The 24620-nt window shown below is 48.7% G+C and overlaps 7 protein-coding genes across 7 annotated transcripts; 3 read left to right on the top strand and 4 right to left on the bottom strand.

Moving 5' to 3' along the window:
* Positions 1–351: 351 nt before the first annotated feature.
* On the top strand, positions 352–2392 carry N7483_010841 (karyopherin alpha; the record flags this gene model as incomplete). Its single annotated transcript, XM_057094268.1, has 3 exons — positions 352–591; positions 912–1421; positions 1484–2392. 3 exons carry the CDS (start codon positions 352–354, stop codon positions 2390–2392), a joined length of 1659 nt encoding a protein of 552 aa, XP_056940239.1.
* Positions 2393–3510: 1118 nt separating this feature from the next.
* Positions 3511–7129, bottom strand: N7483_010840 (cohesin subunit IRR1; the record flags this gene model as incomplete). Its single annotated transcript, XM_057094267.1, has 2 exons — positions 3511–6623; positions 6679–7129. The coding sequence occupies 2 exons, from the start codon at positions 7127–7129 to the stop codon at positions 3511–3513; spliced, it is 3564 nt and encodes a 1187-aa protein (XP_056940238.1).
* A 1068-nt stretch (positions 7130–8197) lies between these two features.
* N7483_010839 (uncharacterized protein) lies at positions 8198–9720 on the bottom strand (the record flags this gene model as incomplete). Its single annotated transcript, XM_057094266.1, has 2 exons — positions 8198–9251; positions 9374–9720. 2 exons carry the CDS (start codon positions 9718–9720, stop codon positions 8198–8200), a joined length of 1401 nt encoding a protein of 466 aa, XP_056940237.1.
* Positions 9721–11122: 1402 nt separating this feature from the next.
* On the bottom strand, positions 11123–16907 carry N7483_010838 (putative rRNA biogenesis protein RRP5; the record flags this gene model as incomplete). Its single annotated transcript, XM_057094265.1, has 6 exons — positions 11123–11674; positions 11738–13859; positions 13912–16154; positions 16224–16359; positions 16430–16655; positions 16871–16907. The coding sequence occupies 6 exons, from the start codon at positions 16905–16907 to the stop codon at positions 11123–11125; spliced, it is 5316 nt and encodes a 1771-aa protein (XP_056940236.1).
* A 1348-nt stretch (positions 16908–18255) lies between these two features.
* On the top strand, positions 18256–20551 carry N7483_010837 (WD40 repeat domain-containing protein; the record flags this gene model as incomplete). The annotated part of the gene is made up of 3 exons (XM_057094264.1): positions 18256–18910; positions 18967–19080; positions 19137–20551. The coding sequence occupies 3 exons, from the start codon at positions 18256–18258 to the stop codon at positions 20549–20551; spliced, it is 2184 nt and encodes a 727-aa protein (XP_056940235.1).
* A 462-nt stretch (positions 20552–21013) lies between these two features.
* Positions 21014–22100, top strand: N7483_010836 (uncharacterized protein; the record flags this gene model as incomplete). The annotated part of the gene is made up of 2 exons (XM_057094263.1): positions 21014–21051; positions 21116–22100. 2 exons carry the CDS (start codon positions 21014–21016, stop codon positions 22098–22100), a joined length of 1023 nt encoding a protein of 340 aa, XP_056940234.1.
* Positions 22101–22402: 302 nt separating this feature from the next.
* Positions 22403–24421, bottom strand: N7483_010835 (chaperonin-containing T-complex alpha subunit TCP1; the record flags this gene model as incomplete). The annotated part of the gene is made up of 6 exons (XM_057094262.1): positions 22403–22786; positions 22856–23890; positions 23955–24059; positions 24128–24213; positions 24270–24317; positions 24379–24421. The coding sequence occupies 6 exons, from the start codon at positions 24419–24421 to the stop codon at positions 22403–22405; spliced, it is 1701 nt and encodes a 566-aa protein (XP_056940233.1).
* Between the last annotated feature and the right edge of the window lie 199 nt (positions 24422–24620).

Raw genomic sequence — 24620 nt, 5'->3', positions numbered from 1 at the left:
GCAAAACACGGTTAAAGTAGACCCTTGCAAGTTCAATGTCACAATGAAAGGTGAAAGTTTGACTTGAATTCTTTCAAAGGGGCAAAGTTCAATTTGTTGTCTAAGATTTGACGTAGAAGGTGAATTTGGACAAAGGAAGTAGAAATCCAAGTGTTGCGGCAATCAATACTGGAGCTGTCACATGATCCCCCCTCCTTACACACACGAATCCTTTCTTTCTCTTCTTCCTCCCCCACATCTTTCTTTCCCCCCCATCAACAACGCGCCTTTCCCCCTTCACCTTTTTATCTACCGCCTTTTTTTCTTCTACTTTCTGGGGCGCATAATTTTCTGTTGATTAAACCACCCAACATGGCGGAACGTTATATCCCCGAGCACCGCCGGACACAGTTCAAGGCTAGGAATCAGTTCCGCCCCGATGAGCTCCGCCGCCGTCGTGAGGAACAGCAGGTGGAGATTCGCAAGCAGAAGCGTGAGGAGAACATGGCCAAGCGACGTGGTGTTCAGACTAGCGATGGCGGTATCGGTGTTGGTGGTGGCATGGCTGCCGCCACCGAGAGTGACGATGAAGCCAGTGCTATTGAGAGCGAGGTAAGCTTTGATGCAGCTTTTTTTTTTTTGCCATTTTTTCTATTTTTTTTTTCATGTCCCTGATCCCATGCCATGGGTACTACATGATCGATCGATCGGATTACCTGATGATCCAGCCATGGCATATCTCCCATGGTACTCAGTCTTTCATAATGCTTTGTTTTTATAATGCGATCATCAACATGGAATTTTTTTCACCGCCCTGTTGCCATGGGGCCAACCCCTCCAACACGGACCATTACTATACACCAGCCCCACTATCAAGATTTGATAACCATAAATGAAATCAAACACAATGCTAACATTATACTTTTTTCTAGCTCAATGTCGAGCTTCCCCAGATGGTGAAGGGCGTTTTCTCAGAGCAGGTTGAGGAGCAGATCCAGGCCACTACTAAGTTCCGCAAATTGCTGTCCAAGGAGCGTAACCCTCCTATCGAGCGTGTTATTGAGACCGGCGTTGTCAGCCGCTTCGTTGAATTCCTGCGCTCTCCTCACACCCTTGTTCAGTTTGAGTCTGCCTGGGCCCTGACCAACATTGCTTCCGGTTCTGCCCAGCAGACTCAGGTTGTCATTGAGGCCGGTGCTGTGCCTATCTTTGTTGAGCTTCTAAGCAGCCCTGAGCCCGATGTCCGGGAGCAGGCCGTCTGGGCTCTTGGTAACATTGCTGGTGACAGCCCTCACTGCCGTGATTTCGTTCTGGGTGCCGGTGCTCTCCGCCCCCTGCTCAACTTGATCAACGATGGTCGCAAGCTGAGCATGCTCCGCAACGCTACTTGGACCCTCAGCAACTTCTGCCGTGGAAAGACTCCTCAGCCCGATTGGAACACTGTATGTACCAACCGAATTAACTGTACCGTCCTGGTGGATTACTTAGCTAACATTTTGACTAGATTGCCCCTGCTCTGCCCGTCCTCTCCAAGCTCATCTACATGCTGGATGATGAGGTTTTGATTGATGCTTGCTGGGCCATCTCCTACCTGTCCGATGGTGCCAATGATAAGATCCAGGCTGTTATTGAGGCTGGTATCCCTCGCCGCCTTGTGGAGCTCCTCATGCACGCTTCTACCTCTGTTCAGACCCCCGCCCTTCGCTCCGTCGGCAACATTGTCACTGGTGACGACGTTCAGACCCAGGTTATCATCAACTGTGGCTCTCTTCCCGCCCTTCTGTCCCTTCTTAGCTCCACTAAGGACGGTATCCGCAAGGAGGCTTGCTGGACCATCTCCAACATCACCGCTGGCAACTCTAGCCAGATTCAGTCTGTTATCGATGCCGGTATCATTGCTCCCTTGATCAACCTGCTTGCCAACGGTGACTTCAAGACCCGCAAGGAGGCTTGCTGGGCTATCTCCAACGCCACCTCTGGTGGTCTGCAGAAGCCTGAGCAGATCCGCTACCTTGTCACCCAGGGCTCCATCAAGCCCCTCTGTGACCTTCTGGCTTGCCCCGATAACAAGATCATTCAGGTTGCTCTGGATGGTTTGGAGAACATCCTGAAGGTTGGCGACATGGACAAGGAGGCTGCTCAGGGTGAGGCTCGTATTAACCGCTACGCTCTCTTCATCGAGGAGGCCGGTGGTATGGAGAAGATCCACGACTGCCAGAACAATGCCAACGAGGAGATCTACATGAAGGCCTACAACATCATTGAGAAGTACTTCAGTGATGAGGATGAGGCTGGTGGTGACATTGACGAGTTGGCTCCTCAACAGACCCAGACCGGTTTCGCTCTCGGCACTGGCCAGCAGCCCACTGGCGGCTTCAACTTCGCCAACGGTGGTGACTCCATGGACATGTAAAGGGCTTAACTGTCTTGTTTCCCTCTCTCTCTCTGTCATCCACCTTCCAAATTTCACCCACCCTTGTGCCACGGCACCTGGTTTTGTTTCTATTTTCTCCTTCTATCCAACCTCCCTTTTCCACTTTATTTCGCCCCGGCTCCTTGTCACGATTTTCTCTTCCTTTTCCCCCCTTTTTGTGATTCACGATAAACAAGATTCACCGTCATGTAACCCCCTTAACCCCTCTTAGCATCCTCATACACAGGCGTCTTTTGTTTGCAGGATTGGTTCTCGTTACTTCTTATGTTAATGTCTCCCATCTTATCCTTCCGAACTACGGGTGGTTTCCTTTGGGGGTCTCGCTCTCCTTTGGGAATGCACTTGCTCACTGGCGCCAGGGGCGCGGCTGTCTGCGACCTCACCTTTGACAGTGTCATTGCTCTGTAATGATACAGTCTGGTGTAAATAGTGTCGCCGGTAGTCTAGCCAAACCAAGTTCCTGTCCATGGTTGTCGATCACGCTACGTTTCCCGTCGTATCTATCGCAGTTTGCCAAAAACAAAAGCCAAGTCTTCTTTAAGTACATGCATACCAGTAGTATTGATCATATTAGTAGAGCATGTAGGGGACATAGTCACTCCCGAGGTCATCAGCTTCAACTTGAAGTTTAAACCCCTTGAATTAGTATGACTTATGCCCACATGTGTACATGTGCATTCTTTAATCTAGGCCCAGTAACAGGCTCGGAGGCCTGCTAGTTTGGTATCTAGGAATTACTTGTTCTGGCTCGTTCTAACTTGAAGTTCCACTGTTGGTTGTGAGGGAATTCGAAGTTAGTATAAGCTTTAGGCAGGACTCGCACGTCGGATATCAATGGGTAATCTACACTAGATTGAAGCAAACTTTGGAAGCACATGTGCATTCAAGTGTTTATTACGAGCCAGTGATGTACTAGTAGAAACAGTAGAGAAGGGAAAGTTGAAGTCATAGCATACAGTTCTTATCCAGCCAGAAGAAGAATAAATAACATTGAATTTTAGACATTGAGAAAAGGTAAATGGGGAAGGCAGCAAAGAGCAAGAGCTAAGCAAGAAATGAAAAGAAAAAAGGTAGGTGTAACTTCCAAAGAAACAGACTTAATCACCCATTATCTCGTCCTCATCCTCATCTGGCTCAGGAGAACCATTCTCCAACTCCTCGTCCTCATCATTCTCACGATCGATATCTTCCTCAACAAGTTCGCGCGCACGTAAGTCCTGCTCGTCATCTTCTTCAACAGGTTCACCGTGGTCGCTCTCTTCTTCGTCTTCATCATCATCCACACGCTCAGCAGACTTGTAGTCCTTATTTCCCGAGGGACCAGATGTCTGATCCTCTGCAGCAGGCTTCGCAGGCTGCTTTCCCTTATTCCGGGGTGCGGGACGAGGTTTCCGCTCTTCAACATATGAGAGTACTTCCCGGTAGTTTTGACCCAGGAAAGTCTTATTGCGAAGTAGTCGTTTCTTCAATGCACCGCGTTTTGAGCCAGAAGCATCGATGACTCGTCCGATGATCGCCAAGACAATCTTACCGGTTAATTCGCATAGGCGCTGTTCAGCAATTACGCTTTCGCGAAGACGCTCGTTGGCTACGGCCTCGTCCTCGAGGTCTTCATCTTCATCCTCATCGTCTTCGGGTTCATCGTCAGATGCGGGTTCGTCATCCTCTGCAGGCTCAATCTCTGCGCTTGATTTCTTGGCGAAGGTGCGTTCGGCGATGCTGTGGATCTTGGTGATGAGACCCTGGGCTGCTGATGGGACTTCGTGGACTAGGCTCTGGGTTTGGAAGATGACATCTTCATCATTGCCGACACCTTGGCCTGCATTACGAAGTGTGCTGAATAATGTTTGAAGATCAAGGTATGTGGTGGCAGCAATGAAGCGTAAGTCGTCGAGGTTGGGGCGTTTCTCCATGATTTTGACCAGTGAGGATGCGAAAGTCTCGCGGCTCTTTGTGAGGGCTTCAAAGTAGGATGTGTTAAAGGAGGCTTGGCCGTCACTCAAAGCGGAGAGACCCTGGACTTTCCACATGAAGTAGAATAACAGTGTGCGGATGCTGTTAGTCACGATTTCAGTCTCTGCTTTGGCAACATCTTCATCCTTATCCTCTGGGCGAACACCACGTTGGACAAGATGAATGAGAGTGTTGAATGGAGTTTCTGGCTGATCTTTTTTAGACTTTGACCGCGAGGTGGGCACTTCAAGAATCGTGGTGCAGTCCGTGATACCGGCGAGGCTTGAGATGCGAGTTACAGCATTGGCAACTTCAGTCAGCGTTGGATCAGAAATGGCGCTGCCGTTCTGAACGTCCTTCTTGCGGGCCAAGGCGCCAAGCGCCTCAATCAACTCATCCCACAGTTCCTGAACCTTGCCTTCAAGCGCCTCCCGCATCTCCTCGGAACTCTTGGCGTGCAAGAAGGTTACACTAGCTTCAGCCAAGACATCCTGATCGGAGTGGGTCAAGAATTGCCTGTTGATATCATTGAGCAAAGCAGAGTAGGCTGTAGCGTCTCTCTGGAGATCCTGGATCGCATCAAGGTCTACCAGATGCTCCAGTCGAAGAACAGAAGATGCGGCTTCTGGCGATGAGCCATACTTGTTGAGAAGCTGGGGAATAATCTGAGCAAGGTTGTGGGAAACCTCCTCTTGGAGCTCGGGAATCTTGGCTGTCAATGCCTTGACCTTGCGTCCTCGCTTGTCAACATCGGATTTCGCGATATCCAGTACTTGAAGTTTGACGGAAGCGCAGAGCACTTCCAGAAGCACTGACTCCTGGCCTTCTTGCATTTTGTACAGACTCCGGATAACTCCTGCGGTGTCGTCCTCAGTCGGACTTTCATCGATTTGCGAGTGGTCGTAGAGTAGGTATCCAGCCAGAGACTGCCATTGGGAGAGCTCTTCCATGTGAGGGTAGATAGCCTCAGTTGCCAAAGCAAAACGCGAGCCCGCTGAGGCTCCAAGGAGCAGACCACGCGATGTGGCTGGAGTCTCAGCCTGCTCGGGTTCCTGCTCATCATAGGCTTGGAAAATGTCGGTTAGACACTTGATCTTAATCCACAGCCGCTTAGGCGACTCAAAGTCATCTTCGTCGTCATCGGGGAACATTTCATTGACTTCATCCTTGACTTCTTCTGTGACCGACTCGAACGCATCATTAACATTAGCAACGAAGAATCCACCTGCCGCCTTCCGGACACGAGGATCAAGATCGAAAACAAGTCTTCCGATAGAGTCGATATCACCTGGTTCAAGCAGACCTCCATCGCGAATATGCATCAACAACTCAACAGCAGCCACACGGACTGTGGGCTCTGCATCTTGGACTGCAATCTCAACGATGCGTTGTCGGAAACGCTCGGTGAATGAATTAAGAACACCAACATTATCTTTTTTCTCGTAGAGGGGAAGCAACTGTGAAAGCGCAATCAATCGGATGCTTCCGACCTCATCGGACAGAGTCCATCCAATGTATCGCAGGTACTGCCCTTCAAAGAAGATCTCTCGGTAGGTGCGAATCCAACCACCCAGGCCCGCAATGACCTCGGCACGAATATGGACGTCAACGTCGCGGTAGCGATGATGAAAGACAGCATCAAAGTAGTCTAGAATCAATTCATCCAGATATTGCGCTTTCTTTTCATTCTCTGTGGTTGCCGTTTGGATAGCATCCACCCTGCCCTTGTTGACAGTCTTCTTTTTCTTTTCGCTTTCGAGTTGCTTGCGAGAGGTCGTCAACGTCGTGGCAACTTCTTGAGCAATGGTACATAATGTGTTTGTGATAGACAGAGCCACTATTGTTGATGTGTGTCTGAACGGACGGCAATGAGACGAGGTCATAGTCGAAACCCAAATTTCAATGTTCTCCATCAAAGCCTCATCAGTGTACAGGACTGATGAGTGGTGCAATGTTTGAGTGAGCGCAACAACGAACTCCTCCAGCGTAGGCTGGAATGCCCTGTATTTCTTTTCTCGGGAAATCAGAGGATAATCTGAAAAGCCCTGGTTCTGATAGATGGCCTGTAGCTCCTCAATTTTGTCCGGGGCAGCGTCCACGTCGTGAATTTCCTCCGTGGTTATCTCCTGATCGAAACCACTGCATCGGATCACAAAGTTGATGAGGTCCCGAAGGGCCTCTCCCTTATGGCGCTGAAATGAGCTCAACCATTGCGCGGCTACAGTATCGGCGTTGCTGTTTCTTCCAAAAACCTCGGCTGTATTGGCTTGGTTAGAGATCGTGCGACACATGTTTTGAGGACATTTACTCACCATAAAGTCCATGCTCGCCCGCCGCCAGACTGGGGCGCACCTGGGGTTTGCGGGAGCGCGCAGTGGGAGCTCGTCCATTCAGGGCAGGTCGGAACGCAAGTTGTCTTCCCAGGCCATTAGTTACGACCTTTGGCCTTTTCGCAGCAGGGAGTCGTTTCTTTGTTGTAATTTTCTTCGCGGCGGTCTTAGTCTTGCGAGCAGCACGTCGCTTGGATTTTAGCTCCTCCTCATCAGCATAATCTTCCATACCATCGCTCTCTGATTCTGATGAAGCATCGTCGGTATCTTCAGCACCATGTGCATCATCGCGCTTGCGCTTCCCGCCGGAGTTTTGATCGTGGCTAGAGTGTGTGCTTTGTGAGAATATGTCTGGTCGCCGCGTCATTCGACCAGACTTGCGCCGGTCCTCCGCGGGAGTGGACGATGGATTACTGGGGCTATCGATTTCCATGGTGGCGGAATTTTGTGGCGAAAGAATAAGGAGCTCCTTTATTGGATGACGTGCGCGGGTTCAAGAGGTTTTCGAATAGGAAATAGGTGCGCAGCGCCGTACGTCAGGTCGACACGCGCTTCGTGGAACGCGCCGTACAACAGCAGGAAACAAAGTTGAATGTATCGTCACGCGCTAAAAGGCAAAATTTGGGGGTGAAAGGCGGTCACCAGATTGAATGATAATCGACTATCGATGCCCCATAGGACGTTCAACAATACTGGGAAAGTAGGGCAAAGTTGGCGCTTGTCGGAACAGAGGGCGGGGGATCAGGTGCGAAAGGAGGTGGACGCGCCTGTGTGCCTGAATGCCTGATGTGAGCTTATCTCCTTTTCCAGCGCTATATAATGGCAGAATTTGCATCCTCTTACATCAACCTGGTAAGATGGCCGAGCGGTCCAAGGCGCACGGTTCAGGTATACCTGATCCAAATATCCGTGTCTCGATTTCGGGGCGGGAGTTCGAATCTCCCTCTTATCATTTCTTTTTTCCTTTTTGCATTTCAATATATTCAATTCGTTCTCAAGGAATTTCTTTTTTTCTTGGTTCTTTTCGATGGTTCCAAGGTTCCCTGCTAGGTTTGATTCTTTTATTTGACTAATGAGTCTACAGTAGGTCCAGATGTCCACATACCACATGGAGATCCACATAACTCTAGAAAAAAAAAACTTGAAGTAATGGGGCCCTATGACACTGGCATGGTCAATATACATGCCAGTGTATATGTACTATTCTCCGAGTATGCACGATTAATCGATGCATGCCATGCTAGTAGTGCATAGTTTCCAAGTGCCAGCCTTCAAATGTTAGTTGTGAGAACAATCAAATGAAGAATCGAAATCGTAAATGATCTGTATATTCATAAAGCATGTGAATCTATCGACATTTTAAAACAAAAAGAGCCGACTCGGAGTATCAAGGTATCATAAATCATGTCCAACGCCTGTAATAAACCCGCAAATCAAAAAGAAACATTCATCACCCATTAGCCACTGGCACATCATGCATCAAAAAGAAAAAAAAAATCTACTACCACCACCAATCAAAGATCTTAATTTTCCAATCTCCCTTTGTAGCTCCCACCAAGTCATCCACATTCAACATGTCAACACCTTCCTGCACGAGGATCCTCCAAATATGATTTCGCAAACTCAGCGGCCAACTAGGTAGCCCCCAGTACCGCACCTTCAAACCATGCTGATGCGCAATACGAACATGCGATCGAATAAGACCCAGTTGATGTTGTGACAAATGGAATGGCCAAGGAAACCCAATAGCTTTCTGAAATGACACAGAGGCATAGTAGCTATTCGTCATGTTGAAAGTCTGTGCAGTGATAACATCCGGCATGCCAGATTGCCCTTGTCCGAGGTCAAGAGACTGTTTTCCCGGCATCCCGAATACCATCTTATTTGCATCGACTAATTTGTCGAGTGGGGCATCGAAGAAGATATCTCTATATGTGGAATTCGCAGTAACCATATTGAACGGTGTGTTGCCTGTTCCAACAACGGTAATTGGACCAGGAACTAGATTCTCACCATCAAAGTATGTAAGATAGCCACGTTCTCGAAACGGTGCAAGCTCATCTTCGACGGCGGGCCAGGTCGATTCACCATCTGTTTTGAAGTCGATGAGAAGGACGAGAGTTTGATCTGGGTTTGTATCGAAGACACCGTGGGGAGGGTTGGAAATGGAGGGCTGGAACCGGGATGTGGGGTTCTGTTGTTCAAGGATGCGAAGTAAAGGCTCAATATACATTGATCGAAGGGTCCGGCGCGACGTAAGCGATGCAGAGGTATGTCCTACGTATAGTTCGTTGTCGAAGAACCAGACATCGGCTTCGACTCCGATGCAGCCTGCCTGCAGGGCTGAGTATAGCGGAACCCGGCGCCAATAATCATTGTGAGAGTGACATCCCAGTGGGATGATGTCACGGGAGATATCGGTAGGCCATTCGTTGATGTCTTTAGTATTTATTTGGTCGCCAGTTCGGGCCCATCTAGAAGCTGCTCGATCGTATTCGTCCGGGAAAAAGGAGAGTATGATACCGCAAGCGAGAGATATGAACTGAAGAACGCCACTAGAGAGATGGTTGATTGTGTTAGCTAAGATCATCGTACTGAGTTTGATTTGCCCATCTAGATCTACAGTAGATCGATCTGAACAGCATCGGGTCCGAGCCAAGGGGGCTGGAAGACATACAGCATAAGGAAGAAGAACAGCAATGAACATCCCAAGTATCGTGAGAAACGAGAGCCGCACGATAGCCTTCTGCGTCGTAGTATATTCCCTGTCAATAATGGGAGGTCTTCATCTTCGGCTCCACTACTCTTGCGCGTGGAGAATGAAGGAGTCCATGCCAGGACCCGATGCCATAGGCTAGCGCGGGGCCCCACATGGCCGTGGGGGATGTTCACTTGAACGTTGGCCGCACTCTTTACATTTTCAGTAAAGACTGATGAATCTGTATAGACCTCGGACGGCATATCAATTCGATAATCAGAAGACAGGTCGGATTTCCCGCTCTGTGTTTGGAACGGGACCGCCATTCTGAAGAGAAGGAAAAGAGTGGAGAGGTGACCAGGTAAAGGAAGGCTTCATTGGAAAGGGAGGGCAGTTATACTATATTTCTTTGCTCAGGTGTTGAACCCTTGTCCCAGCTAGGAATTTTTTCCTCGTTTTTTTCCACTCTTCCACTGAAGAATGAATAGTTTAACGAACCCTGAATAGAGGTGAGAAGCGGATAAATCCCAATAGACGCAACCATGTTGTGGGAATGACGGAAATGATTGGATGAAAAGGGAACGGCAACGAGCTACTCTAAGTTAAGGTTCTTTTCTGTCCCATGAGGGTTCTGCATTTGGTTCAACCAATGAAATTAAGGAAAATGCACTTCATGGAAGAGTAAAATTCTCTGATTGGAGTATATTAGTCGTTTACTAGGTACTGGTTAACTATGTGAAGGTAGTATATCCTTATCTTTGACTCGGTGCCCGTGCATTATACCAAGTCACTCATAGGAGGAATAGACGTCGATCAATTCATATGAACCATTTGACATCATCACTAGGATAACTACGAGCTCGGAGTAGTATATAATCAGTACTATTAACCATATGTAGCACTGAAGTGCTCCGGGGAAAGCGGAATTTCCATCACTGACGCCAGTTGACTAATACTACTAGTGACTGCATCATGCGGTAAGTCCGAATTAGGAAATCCTCGGTAGATCGGCTATTTGGTACGATTTTATATACTCATGTGGAACGAATGCGGTGATCCAAAATACCCACGGGCTTAACACTTGGACCCTTTCTTCTTTTTACTTCTGAGCATGCACGTGAGTCAACAATGAAAACAACGTGAAATGAAGAACCTTGGAAATGATTAAACTAGTGGATATTTCAAATGTTTGGAAGGTATTCCGAGTCCCTCATGATTGACCTCGGGATCTCTTATTCAATTTGGTGTCAGTCATATTGATACCTCTCGAGTCCACCAAAGCTAGATATTTCTATGGACCTTGCAACCCTGGAAGAACAGATGTACTACTGTACGAAGTATACCCTCAATGTTGCCAGTTGGAAAGAGCACTCCAAGCTTGGAAGTTGAGAACACCTGGGCAGCCCTGGAGTTAAACTTCCAAGGTTACTACTAGTAATATCATGATACCTAGCCCTGTAGTAGTACTGTTATTTACTTATATTATTCAACCCCATAGGACTACATACGTAATGCAAATATGAACCAGGAAATTCTTAGTAGATCGGCTATTTGTGCGATTTATATACAACGAATGCGATGATCCCAAACACCAACGGGTTCAACACTTGGACCCGTTTTTCTTTTTAGTTCTGAACATGAAAAAAATGCAGGAAAAACTTGAAAAATGAACGAAGGAAAACAGGGTAGAAAGAAAACAGGATTGAGTACTTCATACACATCTTAATCTTACTCTTCTGACTGAAGAGACTTGACATAGGCTGCCGCCCGAGCCTTAATATCCTCCACCATCTTCTCATTACCACCATCAGCAACAAGCTTCTCCTCGAAAGCCAACCACTTCTTAAACATAAACTTGGCCTGCTTGGGCTTCAGCTTCTTGCTAGCATCGATGCTGAAAGCACCCTTCTTGTGCTGCAAGCCAAGAACACGCTCAAACAAGCGGCGCACTTGGTCTGCATCGCCGGCCTTGATCTCCAGATCCAGGAGCACGTTCCACAGATCCATGCGCTTGGGGAAAGAAGAAAGAAGACCCTCGAAGACAGTGCGACCACGCTCAGCATCACCGTTTGCAGATCGGAATTCCAGCTGGGCAAACTTAGATGTGGTCTCAACGTGAGTGTGAGCGGGGATGGACTGCAGGGCACGCGGGAGGAGACCGCGACCACGCTCAGGGGCAGCCAAGGTGTCGAAGAGGAAGCTGGCGTAGTTGAGGAAGAACTTGGGGGTTTGGGTAGAGATCTTCTTCTTCAGGGCGGTTCGGAAGAGGTCATCCGCTTGCTGTAAGGAATAGTTAGTATCTAGATATCGAAGAGACTGTGAGAGAGAATAGTAGAAACATACCTCGTTCTTGCCGGACTGAATGTAAATGCTGATCAAGCGGTCGTAAATCTCGGAGGGCTCGTTAAACTGGCATGCGCGCTTGAAGATCTCCTCGATGCTATCGTCGTTGCCGTAGGTGTTCTCCAAGTTAAGCAGGGCCACCCAGATGTTCAGCTTCTCAGCATCCTGTCCCATGGTGATAGTGCGCAGAGCACGCTCAGCGATGGTGCGAGCCTTCTCAACCTCACCCAGCTCCAGCTGGAACGCCATGTATTGAAGCCACAGCAGCGAGGAGTCGGACTCACCCAGAAGGAGACGCTCATAGTCGGCAACAGTCTGAGGGCCATTGGCATCCAAGTCACCAGTGCGGTCAACCTGGATCTCAGCCTTGCGAGACTTCTTCTTTTTCTTCTTATTATCCTCTTCCTCGCTGTCGGAAGCGGCAGCCTCCTTCTCCTGGACGTTACCGCCCCAGTCGAAGGCGCTAGCACCGAGTCCGCCATCCTTGGAAGGCTTGGTACCAGTCATGGCAACATCGTCATCGCTCTCTTCCTCATCCTCATCATCCTCGTCCTCTTCCTCGTCGTGCTCCTCTTCGCTATCATCCTCAACATCAACACCACCCATGGAGATGTCGTCATCCTCACTGTCGTCCTCTCCAAGCTCGACACCGCCGAGGCCATCCTCGCTCATGTCTTCATCATCGCTGTCTTCCTCATCTTGGAAGTGGGAGGCCTTGAGAGAGAATGAAATCTTCTTTTGTTCACTGTCGATCTTGATGACCTTAGCCTTGACAGCATCGCCTTCATCGTACAGGGTGCGGGCATCCTGCACCCGCTTGTCAGCCATCTCGCTACGATGGCAGAGACCGCTGACATTCTTGGACCCATCGACAACAATGAAAGCACCGAACTCCTCGACCTTACGGATCTTACCGGTGACAACTTGTCCAACCTTGAGATCCTGGAGAGTGGTGAGAGCCTTGAAGTTAGGATCCAGGACGGACTCCTTCAAGCTCATCTGCAGCTTGCCCTGCTCGGCATCAACCAGTGTGACACGGCCCTTGACAAGCTGGTCCACCTGGAAGGAGTCCTTCCATTCCTTGAGATATGAGTCGGAAAGGTCGGAGACACGAACATAGGCGTTGACGTCGTGGCCAACAGAGATGAAGAGACCAGAGTCAGCAATGCGCTTGACAAAACCGCGGACGACATCGTTGGCCTTGAGGTCCTTGATAGAGGTGATCTCGGGATCCTGAACAGGGAGTGAGGAGCTCAGAACCTTGGAGGGACGAAGCGAAAGGTAGATCTTCTTGTGGTTCTTGTCAACAGCAACAACACAAGCACGCAGAACCTCGTTCTTCTGGTGCACAGTTGGGTTGGCCTTGGAGTAATCATCGGCCAAGTCGATCAAGTTGACGGCACCGACCAGTGCGTCGTTGAGTTGCATGATGAGCTGCTTCTCTGTAATCTTGGTGACACGACCAGCCAAAACCATGCCGACGGAGATGTCGTTGAAAGTGAGCTTCTCGGAACCTTGCTTGGCAGAAAGATCCAAGTGGCCCTTATCAGCATCAACGGCAGTGACCTGGACCTTCAGAGCGGAACCAATGGGGAAGTTCTTCTCAACATCGGTCAAAAGAGACAGATCATCTGAAGCATCCATGAAGCGGAGTCGGCCTCGGACGTTGGGGGACAGGTTAATCCAGATGCAATCATCGGCAATGTTGTTGACGAAACCCATCCAAGATGATCCGACCTTGACCTGCTCCATGTTCAAAGGCTCGGGGTTGGCGGCCTTGAGGAAGCTGGGCTTGAGAGAAAGCTCGTAGACGGGGTACTTGCCGCTGCGGTGGGAGATGGGAAGGAACTTGTGGTTGCGAGCATCGTGAACACCGAGGATTCTGGCGGAAAGCTCCTGCTTCGCCTTGAAGAAGCGGAGAGGCTGCTTTCGGTCCTTGATATCATCCCACTTGTCGAAAATCTCAGAGACATCGATACGACCCTGAATGTTATCTGCGAGCTGAACGTTGATCTGAGTCGACTTGACGTTGGCGACCTTGCACTTGACAAGGCGACCAAAGTTAAGGTCGGAAAGAGTGGACACAGTCTCGTCAACGGCGTTGGCGAGAGCGTCGTTTCGGCTGGTTGAGGGTCTTGGTCTTCTTGGCATCAGACTGAGCTGCCTCAGCAGACTTCTGGCTCAGAATAAAGCGCTGGGCATCATTATCAACGGAGTGAACTGAGACAGTGATAGTTTGGCCCTTTGAGGCTCCGAACTCAACCTGGGAGAGGTTGGCCTCTTCGATCAAACGCTTGGGCACAAGACCGGTCAAGCCTCCCAAGAACTCGATGAAAAGTCCGGCGGGTGTGATGTTACGAACAAAACCAGTGACCTTAGAGCCCTCCTGGACATCAGTAAACTTGCTGGGCATAGATTCTTGCTTGGCAGCCTTCTTAAGACTGGCTCGGGAAGTAACGCGGATAAGACGGTGAGCACGCTGGATATCGAGGACCATGAGGTCGTTGAGCTTTTGGCCAACACGAATCTTGGACAAAGTCGAGCTCTGCTTGGATGGGGAACCATCAATAACGTGTTGCACAACCAGGCGAGCAACAAGGCCAGATTCATCCAGCTTAAGAAGAACATCGTCGTTTGACTTCTCAAAAACAGTTCCAGTAAGGAGGAGACCAGGGTGAATGTCCTCAAAGGCCTTGCGGTACTTCTCAGTGAAGGTAGAAGGATCCTTGCAAGAAACGGCAAGTCGGCCTTGAGTGGCGTCCACGCTCAGGGCGTGCACATTGACAACCTGGCCCAACTTGAAGTGCTGGGAGGGATCCTTGATGTAGGCCTCGCTCATCTCAGAGACAGGCAGGAATCCACGCACAGTACCGTAGAACTGGACAACAGCACCGTGGGGTTGAATGTTAACAATAGTTCCGGGGGATTGAGCTCCCGCCATAATATCCTTGTAATCGTTCCAAATAGCAGATGCAGTGTTCAGCAAACTCTTCTTCAGAGTCAAACGGATTTGGCGCTTCTCAAAGTTGACGGACAAAATTCTCGCGGAGATTTTCATGCCATCGCGGAACTTCTTCTCCGGGTGCTGGAGCTTAGTATCCGCAAAGTGCATAGACGGCACGAGACCAGTGATTCCATCGGCAAGGCTAACGATCAAGCCATCCATGCCAGTGGCACCAATCAAGAGTTTGTCAACCGTTCCTTTGACAATAGCTCCGACGTTGACATCCTCGAGGCGGAGGAAGGGCTGTTCAATGACGGTCTTCTCGAAAGAGAGGAGGTACAGGTTGTCAACCATGCTGTAGCCAACAACTCGAGCCTCGTGGGTGTTTCCGACCTTGAAGGGGCCCTCATCATCGGAAATGGACTCAACCTTTCCATCTGAAAGTCTTGAAATGTGAATGAATGCGAGGTGTTGAGTTTCACCGATCTGAGCGTAGACACCCAGACCGTGGTCGACCTTGATGATCTTGGCCTCGGGAATAATAGCAGAGATAGCAGGAGCATCGGCGGATGAGTTGGGGCCTGAGGGCTCGGTAGAAAGCTTAAGGACGTGGTCCAGAATAGAGAAGCCAACCTTGAAAGGCTCCGCAGATGGAAAAGTCGATACAATACGGCCCTTGATCTTGGCTCCGATCTTGAATTTCCGCACCAGGTCAAGCTTGCCATCATTGGCGCCAGACTGGACCAGATCAACTGTAGCATCAAGCATACCCATAATCTTTCCCATCATACCAGTCTCTGTGACTTCGGTCAAAAGGATCTCAGCGGCGACACCGGGGAGGAAGGAGCCGATTGTTGGGGCTGCGCTGAGGAAGTGTTGTTTCTTAATAGAAGCGGCGGATTGAAGGTTTGTGGAAAGCTTGATGACATTGCCGCTGGCATTTTGTCCAGTGACAACACACAGGTAAACTGATCCTTCTTTAATACTGTGGTAGTCCACGCGGGGGTCGATTTCCTTGGAGGACATGAAACCCTTCAGGTCTGAACCCTCAATACCCAGGTCCATGACCAGACCGTGGTCTTCGACACTGACAACAGCAGCCTGGACAACGGACTCCTTCACCAGATCGGACTTTGAGAGACCGGTGTTGGCTTGTCTGGGGTCGATTGTAAGTTCGAGACGTTTCTTGTTGCGACCCGTGGCTTCGGTGTCCTCACTGCCAGTAGAAACCACATAGGTGCGAAGGTACTGGCCCAGGTAGAAATAATCCTTAAGCTCAATAGAATCCTCATCCGAGCTATCATCTCCATCCTCTTCCTCATCATTGAGTAGTTTCTGAATCTTATCGTCGAGGATCTTGGAGACGGCGGTGAGGGAAACGTATCCAACAAGGTTATTTGGCAGAGAAATTGCGATATCGTGAGCACTGATACTCGAGACCTGACCAAGGATCATAGATCCGGGTACAATACGCTATAAATGGATTAGCCGTTACGTCTCCCAATTGAGAGGTTTTCCTCCGATGCACAAGGGTCTTCATACCTTAAATCCGAGAGCTTCAATGCGAACACCTTCCTTCTCTGATTTTTCCTTTCCATCAGACTTCTTGCCCTTAGTCTTCTTCTTGCGTGACTTCTTCATGGGGGCTGTGGAATCGGCATCCTCCATTTTCGTCGTCCTCATCATCGTCATTGTCGTCGTCAAGTTCGCGAGTAGGTCTCTTGGGTGCTTTTCCTTTTTGCTCGAACAGGACATCCTTGGTAGCTTGGATTTGAATTTGCTTGCGCTCCAGTGCGGTCAGGACGCTAGCACCACCACGAGGGAACGATGGCTCGTCATCACGCAGAACAGAGAGCTCCGAAGCCTTCGGGGCGGTATCTTGAGGCTTCTGGTCCTTTTTCCGCTCTTCTGTAGCGACCTTAGCGCGCTTTTGCGGCTGACGAGCGGCCGTTTCCTCGGGGGGCGTTCCCCTTTCTTTTAATCGGTGCCATTGTTGCTAGGCAAGACCGACTTGTACACGGTTGGGGAATCTCGTTGTTTCGCAAAGAAAAAAATCGAAAAATCCGATTCTGCTCGGCAGAATCATTAGCGGTGAGAGAGGGGACCGCCTTTGGTCAAGAATCACCTGACCTCGGGACTTCTTTTTGGTTATGTAAGCGCAATTGGCCTCAAGTTGAAGCCCTAGATACTATCTAGTGTGCCATTTAAATCGCTTTTTTCATTCATTTTTGTTTGGATGGGACGATCCAATTTATGGCCTTAAATACCCAGATGTGATTCCAAGAAGGGGATCAAGTTCGCGGCCAGAAAAGTGACTAGGTGGTCATATGAAGTGATCGGTGCATAATTAACATTGGAACTATAGATCATGGATGAAGAAGAAACCTTGGAACAGCTTCAGTGTTTAAGATGTATGGGTTGATATAAGGCTTAGACGATTCAAATGCTACTAGCACTACTAGTAAGGAGTTCAGTTTAGATGTCAACAATTCAAGTGATTCCAGAATAATGATTCAGATTAACATCCAACCTGCGAAGTAAAGACCAGCCTAAGGTCGTCCGGTATATTCTTTAATGCTCGAAATTTGGGTCATTCAAGTTCCATATTAGAACTTGAACTTGCTATATAAAGTATCATCAATTGATTCAAATGTTCGAATTTTTAGGTACCACTAGTAAGGAGAATATAGTAGTAGGACACCATACATGCAGAAGTCCCCATGAATTATAATTGAATACTACCACATAGGTAGGTATAAATTCACGGATTGTAATAATTATTCTCGTTATTTGGAAAATATTCCAGCTCTAAGCCCATGGCATTAATCACCCTTGTTGGCTGAGGACAACAATCAGCTATCTTGGAAAATATTCTCAATTCTAAGGCCATGGCAACAGTCACTCATGTTTCAAAAATAATTTTGACCCTAGTCTGAGGGAAATAACTGCTTGGGCTGTTTGGAAAAACCGCGTACATTTGCATCGATATGTAGGTGCCGTGTAGTATAGTTCTGGGGTTCCAAGGTTGATAGCCGTTGCGCGTACCATACATGAGCAGTACTCGTCCAAGCTGTTTACTTCGCGCGCGAGAGTTATTTCTCAAAATTTTCATATTCAGAAATATCGACTCGAGACTCCAGAATCATCTCGTTGATACTCTTATTCTTATTGATTTCACTGATTTGATTGCTTTTCTCAAGTCCAAGTTATCCATGATACAGGGCGTTTAATAGGTCGCGTGCATGTAATCTACACGTTATAGTTCAACTACACGAATTTTTTTCACAGAAATTTGATTTCTTCCATTAAATTCATTATCAAGTTCTAATTCTTTTTTTTTCATTTGTGAGTGATATTATTCTCATGCAAAGAAAAACAAGAAAGTTTGTTCTTTCACATAAATTTTCTCCCAAATATTCGACGATACAATTTCGACGACACAATTCGCGTCACGTCCCAATCGCGCAATACGACCCGTCCCCATCTTACCCCCTTGGGTTAAATTCTTTCCTTCTATCTCCACCCATCTACTCTTGAAGGTTCCCTTCACCCTCACCGTCCATTGTTGTTCACAATGGATCGGTTTTCTACTGCCGGTCTCCCCGACGTCTTCCAATCAGAGCCTATTCTACCATCCTCCCATAAAGAACCTCGCCTTCCACAAATCCCATCTTCCCCGCCATCAGTTGCATCGGATATCGGGAGTGGACGCAAACTTCGAAAACCTCCTTCTGTCACACCTCGATCATTCCGACGATTTTTTACACCAAGATCTCTCTTAAATAGTGAAAGTCATGGAAATGTAACCGCCAGTCGCGAGGCCCTACGGGCGTTGACCTCGCCGGCCTTCAATCGTCTTGCTCCAGCATTTACTAGATCGTCCGAAAGTCGCCCTCAAACCTCTTATGAAGACCTGCCGCAAGAAACTTTCCAGACTCCAACTCGTAAAAGGAAAAATTCTTTCTCCTCTGTCGCTTCCCCAATACAATCGTCGCCATTGAAAAAAGTTCGTTTGAGATCTCCGGCTGGCCAAGATGTAGAGCTTGGTAACACAATTCGGGATATGGATTTGGGGACTCGGGAACACCACGCAGATGCTCCGCCAAAACAGGAACCGGTGCTGCCAATTGTTCGTTCACGGGCATTACAGACGGCTGGAACTTTGTTCATGCGAACATTGGAAGGAAACCGCGCAAACCGACTCACCATCCGGTCGACTTACGGAGCTGGTTGGTTTCCTACCTTAATATCAAACGGAAGTACTCGATTTCTAACAGATCAATAGGCTGGCAGGATCTCACTTCAAATTTTCATACACGACCTGAAGATCGATACAAATGTACTAGCTATTTGAGGCCTGGACGACACACAATGCCGTTTTGCAATGCTTCCTGTAACAGTAAGTCCAAACCCTAACTCGCCTTGGTTGCTTGGGCGATGGCTAATTCAACAAAGCAAACTCATTGGTGGCTGTGGGTGATGAAGAGGGAAGTATTCGATTAATCGACTCTTCTAAAGACGACAAGCAAGGGTTTTCCGGCGCGTTTCTTCATTTTCGCCCTCACCAGAACTCAATCATGGACTTAGAGTTCTCGTCCGACGACCTGTTACTGGCTACAGCTTCTGGTGACCAATCCTCCATGATTATCGACATGACAACCCAGCAGGCAATCCACTGTTTGGCCAACCATGCTTCTTCGGTCAAACAAGTCCAATTCCAACCCGCCTCTGGCAATAAAGTCCTCGCTACTTGCAGTCGTGATGGAAATGTCAGTATCTGGGACCTCCGCTGCAAAGGCTTCGAGCGTCCCGCTCAACAGGTCCGGTGCTCGCTGGAATCAGAGGCCGGGGCTGACACCGAACCATGGACTCCACCGGCTGCTCCTAAAATGACCTATCCCCATGTACTCAACACCATCCACGGCGCTCACAGGGACATTACGCTTCAAAAATTGTCTGCGGACAAGAACGAACCCACCCCTGTGGGACGAACTGATATCACTGTTACCTCTCTTGCCTTCCTCCCCGCTGGTCAGGAAAATCTGTTTGTGACCTCGTCCGAAGCCAGTGCTAGTGTTCGACTTTGGGACCTGCGAACGGCATACAGTATCCGTCGAGGAGGTCGACCTGTTATTCCGTTGTCTACAACTAGAGAGCCTGATACTCATATCAAGTACCGAAGCTTTGGCGTAACTTCAATGGCGTTAGGCGGCGACGGTTCTCGACTCTACACTCTCTGCCGGGATGGCACTGTCTACTCATATGCTACTTCACACTTGATTACCGGGCATGCCCCAGAGCTTTCCTTAAACAATGACCGGTTCCGTCGTACTGTTGGATATGACAAAGAGGGCCTGGGACCCATTTACGGATTCCGTCACCCACGTATGCAAGTCTCTTCGTTTTATGTTAAATTGGCTCTGCGCAAACCGACACACGATCACCCAGAAATGCTGGCAGTTGGCAGCAGTGATCAGTGCCCTGTTCTTTTCCCTACCGATGAGCGTTTCCTCCAGCGTCCGGTTAAGACCCTCTCTGATGATAATCTCCCTCGCCGCAATTCTCTGTTTACCAATCGATATGGACTTCGACGCACCAACTCCGGAACTGGCAAGTCTGGTCGCGCAGAGGATACTATTCCTATCTACCAATCAGGTACCCCTCTTGTTGAAGGTCACTCCAAGGAAGTGACCACCATGTCATGGACTTATGATGGTGATCTCGTCACCGTTAGCGATGATTACACTATCCGTTGCTGGCGTGAAGGCCCCGAAGCTCGTGAACTCCGCAAATGTGGTGAAACCGGGGGTCGACGTCACAAATGTGGCTGGGCTGAGACGGCAGACACCTATGATGATGAAGACGAATGATTTCTGCACCTTTCCTTTTATTTTTCGCGTTATGCTCTTTCCCCACATTTTCATGGAGTTGGTGACTGATGATATCTTTTGCGTGGGCATTTTACTGGCGATTCCAGGAGCATAGTTTAGCGAACATACCCGTCTGCATTTTTGTTGCATTTCTGGGGGTTTTTTTGTACCATGACCTATGGTTTAGTTATCCCGGCGTTGGATACCCTTGAATTGAAATCATTCTCAAAATTCCCAGTTTCTAGTAGTATAGAATAATGAGTTCCCATATGTACCATTTCACCTTGGAAAATATTGTAAAATGTCAGTTATATACATCACTCGTGTGTAGTTATTAGTGGTGGTCTTAGGTCTATACAGCTGCTGTTCTAGTAGAGGCGGTGATAAGATAAGGATTGAGTGCAGAAAAAAGTTCCACTCGAGAACTCCGATCCTCCTCCACACCAGCAATCATCAATCACAATGCCTCACAAACACAAGCGACGAGAGCGAGATGAATCGTATGTATACTGAATAAATAATCTCTATCATTTACTCTATTTAATCTAACATCAATTCATCCAGGCACTTCGATCTCCCACCTTCTATGATCGCAAAGTCACTTCCAGTGCGCAACCCACAAGCCAAACCGAAAGACGGCAAAAAGCCCGGCCAAAAGCACGGCCAAAAGCCCAATCAAAAGCCCACTCAAAAGCCAGGCGATCCCAAGCAACCTGTACAGGCAGTTAGCCGTCCCAAGAATGCCAAAGACAATGATACTCCGAAAGCCTTCCAGCGCTTAATGCAATACACGACAACGGGAAGACGGGCACCCTCAGGACTGGAAACCGGCGAAAAGAAAGAGAACAAGAAGCGAAAGCGGGAAGCCGCAGACGCCAAGAATGATTCGCAGAATAAGAAACTTGCCAAAGACGTGCCTGAAAAGGCCGAGGCTACCGCTGCGGAAGAGGCTAAGAAGGCCATGCCGAAGATTCTACCCGGAGAGAAACTTTCTGATTTTGCGGCGCGCGTTGATCGTATGCTTCCGCTTTCGGAGATGACGAAGTCCGCTAAGGGTGCTATCAAGACCAAAGATCACAAGATGACGAAGCATGAGAAGCATCTTCGCCGGTTGCAGGAGGGGTGGAGGAAGGATGATGCGCGCATTAAGGAGAAGGAGCAGGCGGAGCGGGAAGAGAGGGAATTCGAGATGGCGGATGAGTTGGAGATGCTTAAGGGGTGGGAACGGGATATGCGCGGTGGAAAGGCTAAGAAGAAGAATCTCAGAAAGGGTGATGGTGAAGATGATGATCCTGATCCTTGGGCTAAGCTGAAGAAGAAGGATAAGGAGCGTCAGGCCAATCCGTTTGAAACAGCTAAGGCGCCGCCTACTTTGGCGAAGCCGAGGGAGATCTTCAAGATTCGTGGTGGTGCTAAGGTGGACGTTGCGAACATTCCTAATGCTGTGGGTAGTTTGAGACGACGAGAGGAACTGGCTGGCGAGAGAAGGAATATTGTTGAGGAGTACCGACGCTTGATGGCTGAGAAACGGGGTGCACCTGCAGCTTAAAGGAGTTGTAATATGATGTTCAAAGTTCCTGGCGAAATATCTTTTTGGTGTATATACATGTTACTCAATTATGCCTGTCAATGGCCACATTGAAGTTGATTCACTGCTTAATTTCATATGCATTATTACCTCGAGTACTCGGTTTATCAGACACTGGCAGCTTTATACTAGTAGCACTATTTGGAAGATCATATGTAGTTGCAGAAACTACTCATTCTCTGCGATATCCATCATTTCTATGTAACATTCAATTACTGTCTTTTTTTGTTTCGTAGGAACACCGGATTTAGTTAACATAGGGTTTAGTGGCCGTGACCATCATCCTGGGGCTGCTCCGGGTCCAGCTTGATCATTGTGTCAATGCGCATAATAGCAATACAAGCCTCGACAGCAGACTTCAGCTGCTTAACCTTGCTCATGCTAGGCTCCAGAACACCGGCCTTGAGAGTGTCGTGAACGCGTCCCTTCATAAGATCCAATCCGTAGTTGCGGTATGTCTTCTTCTTAGCAATGGCCTTCTCTTCCTCGTTGGCATCGCCGTCTTGCACACGCTGTGACAGGGCGTGGCGGACACGAAGCTGGGCAACCAACTCGGATGAGTCCTTGGCAGCGTTGACAGCCAGGGTCTTGGGAATGACGAGAAGGGACTGGGCGAATTCGCCAATGGCAAGTTGCTCACGAGAGCCCTGAGAGATATAGTTAGTAAGAAAAAAAAGACAAAATTTCCCGATAATGAGAATAGGATTGATACATACCACTGTGACGGCAAACTCCTCCAGGTAAATGTGCAGAGCGGTCTCCACAGCACCACCACCAGGGACAATGCGACCACTCTCCAGAGTTCGCTTAATAGCGCAGAGAGTATCGTGAACAGAGCGCTCCATCTCATCCAAGCTGAACTCGTTAGGACCACGCAGAATGATAGAGGAAGAAGTGTGAACTTTGGTGCCCTTGACCAAGATGCACTCGTCATCCGAGATACGCTCCTGAGCCACCTCCTCGGCGTGACCGAGGTTGGAGGCATCGAACTTCTCATCACCGTTCAAGTCTGAGAGGGTGCTGACCAAGGTAGCGCCAGTAGCCTTAGCAATACGGCGAAGATCCTCCTTCTTACAACGACGGACGGCCATGGCGCCCTTCTCAACGAACAGCTTCAGAACCATATCATCGATACCCTTGGTGGTGAGGACAACGTTGGCGCCGGACTTCAGAATCATCTCAACACGCTCCAGAACAATACCAGCTTCACGCTGACGGATCTTCTCCAATTGATCAGGATCCTCGACTGTGATTTGAACACCCAGCTTCATGCGCTCTTTTTGCAGATTCATATCCAGACAAGCAATCTTGGCATCTGTAACACGAGTCGTCATAGCCTGGGAGGCAACGGTGCAGTTCAGAGCATAACCCTGGACCAGAACGGACTCAAGAACACTCTTACCGTGGGCCTTGAGCAGGTTCACAGCCTTAACAGGGTATTTAACCTCGCCCCTCTGGTTTGTCGACTTCACCTGCAGCATGGCATCCACACACATGTTGGCAAAGAAATCCGAATCAGCACCAATGATCTTGCTAGACATTGAGGTCTTGGCAATGTTGATCAAGCTGTCTCTACCCAAGTTCTCGACCTTTGTTGTCACATTCTCGTTCATATACTTGACGGCCTCCCGAAGCGCAAGACGGTATCCGCTGATAATCGTAGTAGGGTGTATCCGGTTCTTCATCAACTCGTTACCTCTTCGCAGAAGCTCGGCGGCGATCAGGACGACGGAGGTAGTACCATCTCCAACCTAGAGAAAGGTAAAGAGATTAGAATCTTGGAAATAGTCCGTGAGAAAAGCCTAGAATTCGTACCTCCTTATCCTGCTGCTGGGCGAGATCAACAAGAATCTTGCCCGCAGGATGCTCAATATCCAGCAAAGACAGAATGGTAGCACCGTCGTTCGTCACGGTCACGTCCTGAATAGAAGAAAGAGTGTTAGAAGCAGCTACGGGATAGCTCTGCGGGGGAGTTGATTGTTTCGTACCCCTATGTCGTCGACCATCATCTTGTCCAGTCCGGAGGGACCGAAGGAGCTCTTGATAACATTTGAGATAGCCTGAGTGGCGAGAACTATCAGGATTTGGTTAGCACAATGGATTGGATTCGAGATATTGGATTCGACATACCATTCTGCTCCCTCACATCGGCACCGGTGATTTTCTGACCACCCAAGACTGTGTGCGAGATCCGTTAGTCGGGCTGAGCCTCAAGTTTCCGGTACGGAAAAAAACCCACAAAGAGTGTCCGCATTCCGCGGGGCCTCGAAGATGCCTGCCATGGCGAATTCAAGAGATTAATAGAGTAAAGTGGGATGGCTAAGCTCTCTTGCTGGAGACGGGGGGTTTTGGTTGAGTTGACGCTAAAAGTTCTGCCGAGCGGTGTCGCCGATACATCCCACTTTCAGATTCAGAGTCATACTTATTTTTCTTGTCCTTTGCACCCGATTTGCTTTGCGCATTCAACTGCCTTTTAATTTT

The sequence above is a fragment of the Penicillium malachiteum genome, assembly GCF_028827825.1.
Source record: "Penicillium malachiteum strain IBT 17515 chromosome Unknown utg000005l:1.0-9002435.0:326005.0-9005861.0, whole genome shotgun sequence".
Lineage (NCBI taxonomy): Eukaryota > Fungi > Ascomycota > Eurotiomycetes > Eurotiales > Aspergillaceae > Penicillium > Penicillium malachiteum.
Note: the sequence above shows the minus strand (reverse complement) of the source record. Positions and strands in the feature narration are given on the sequence as shown.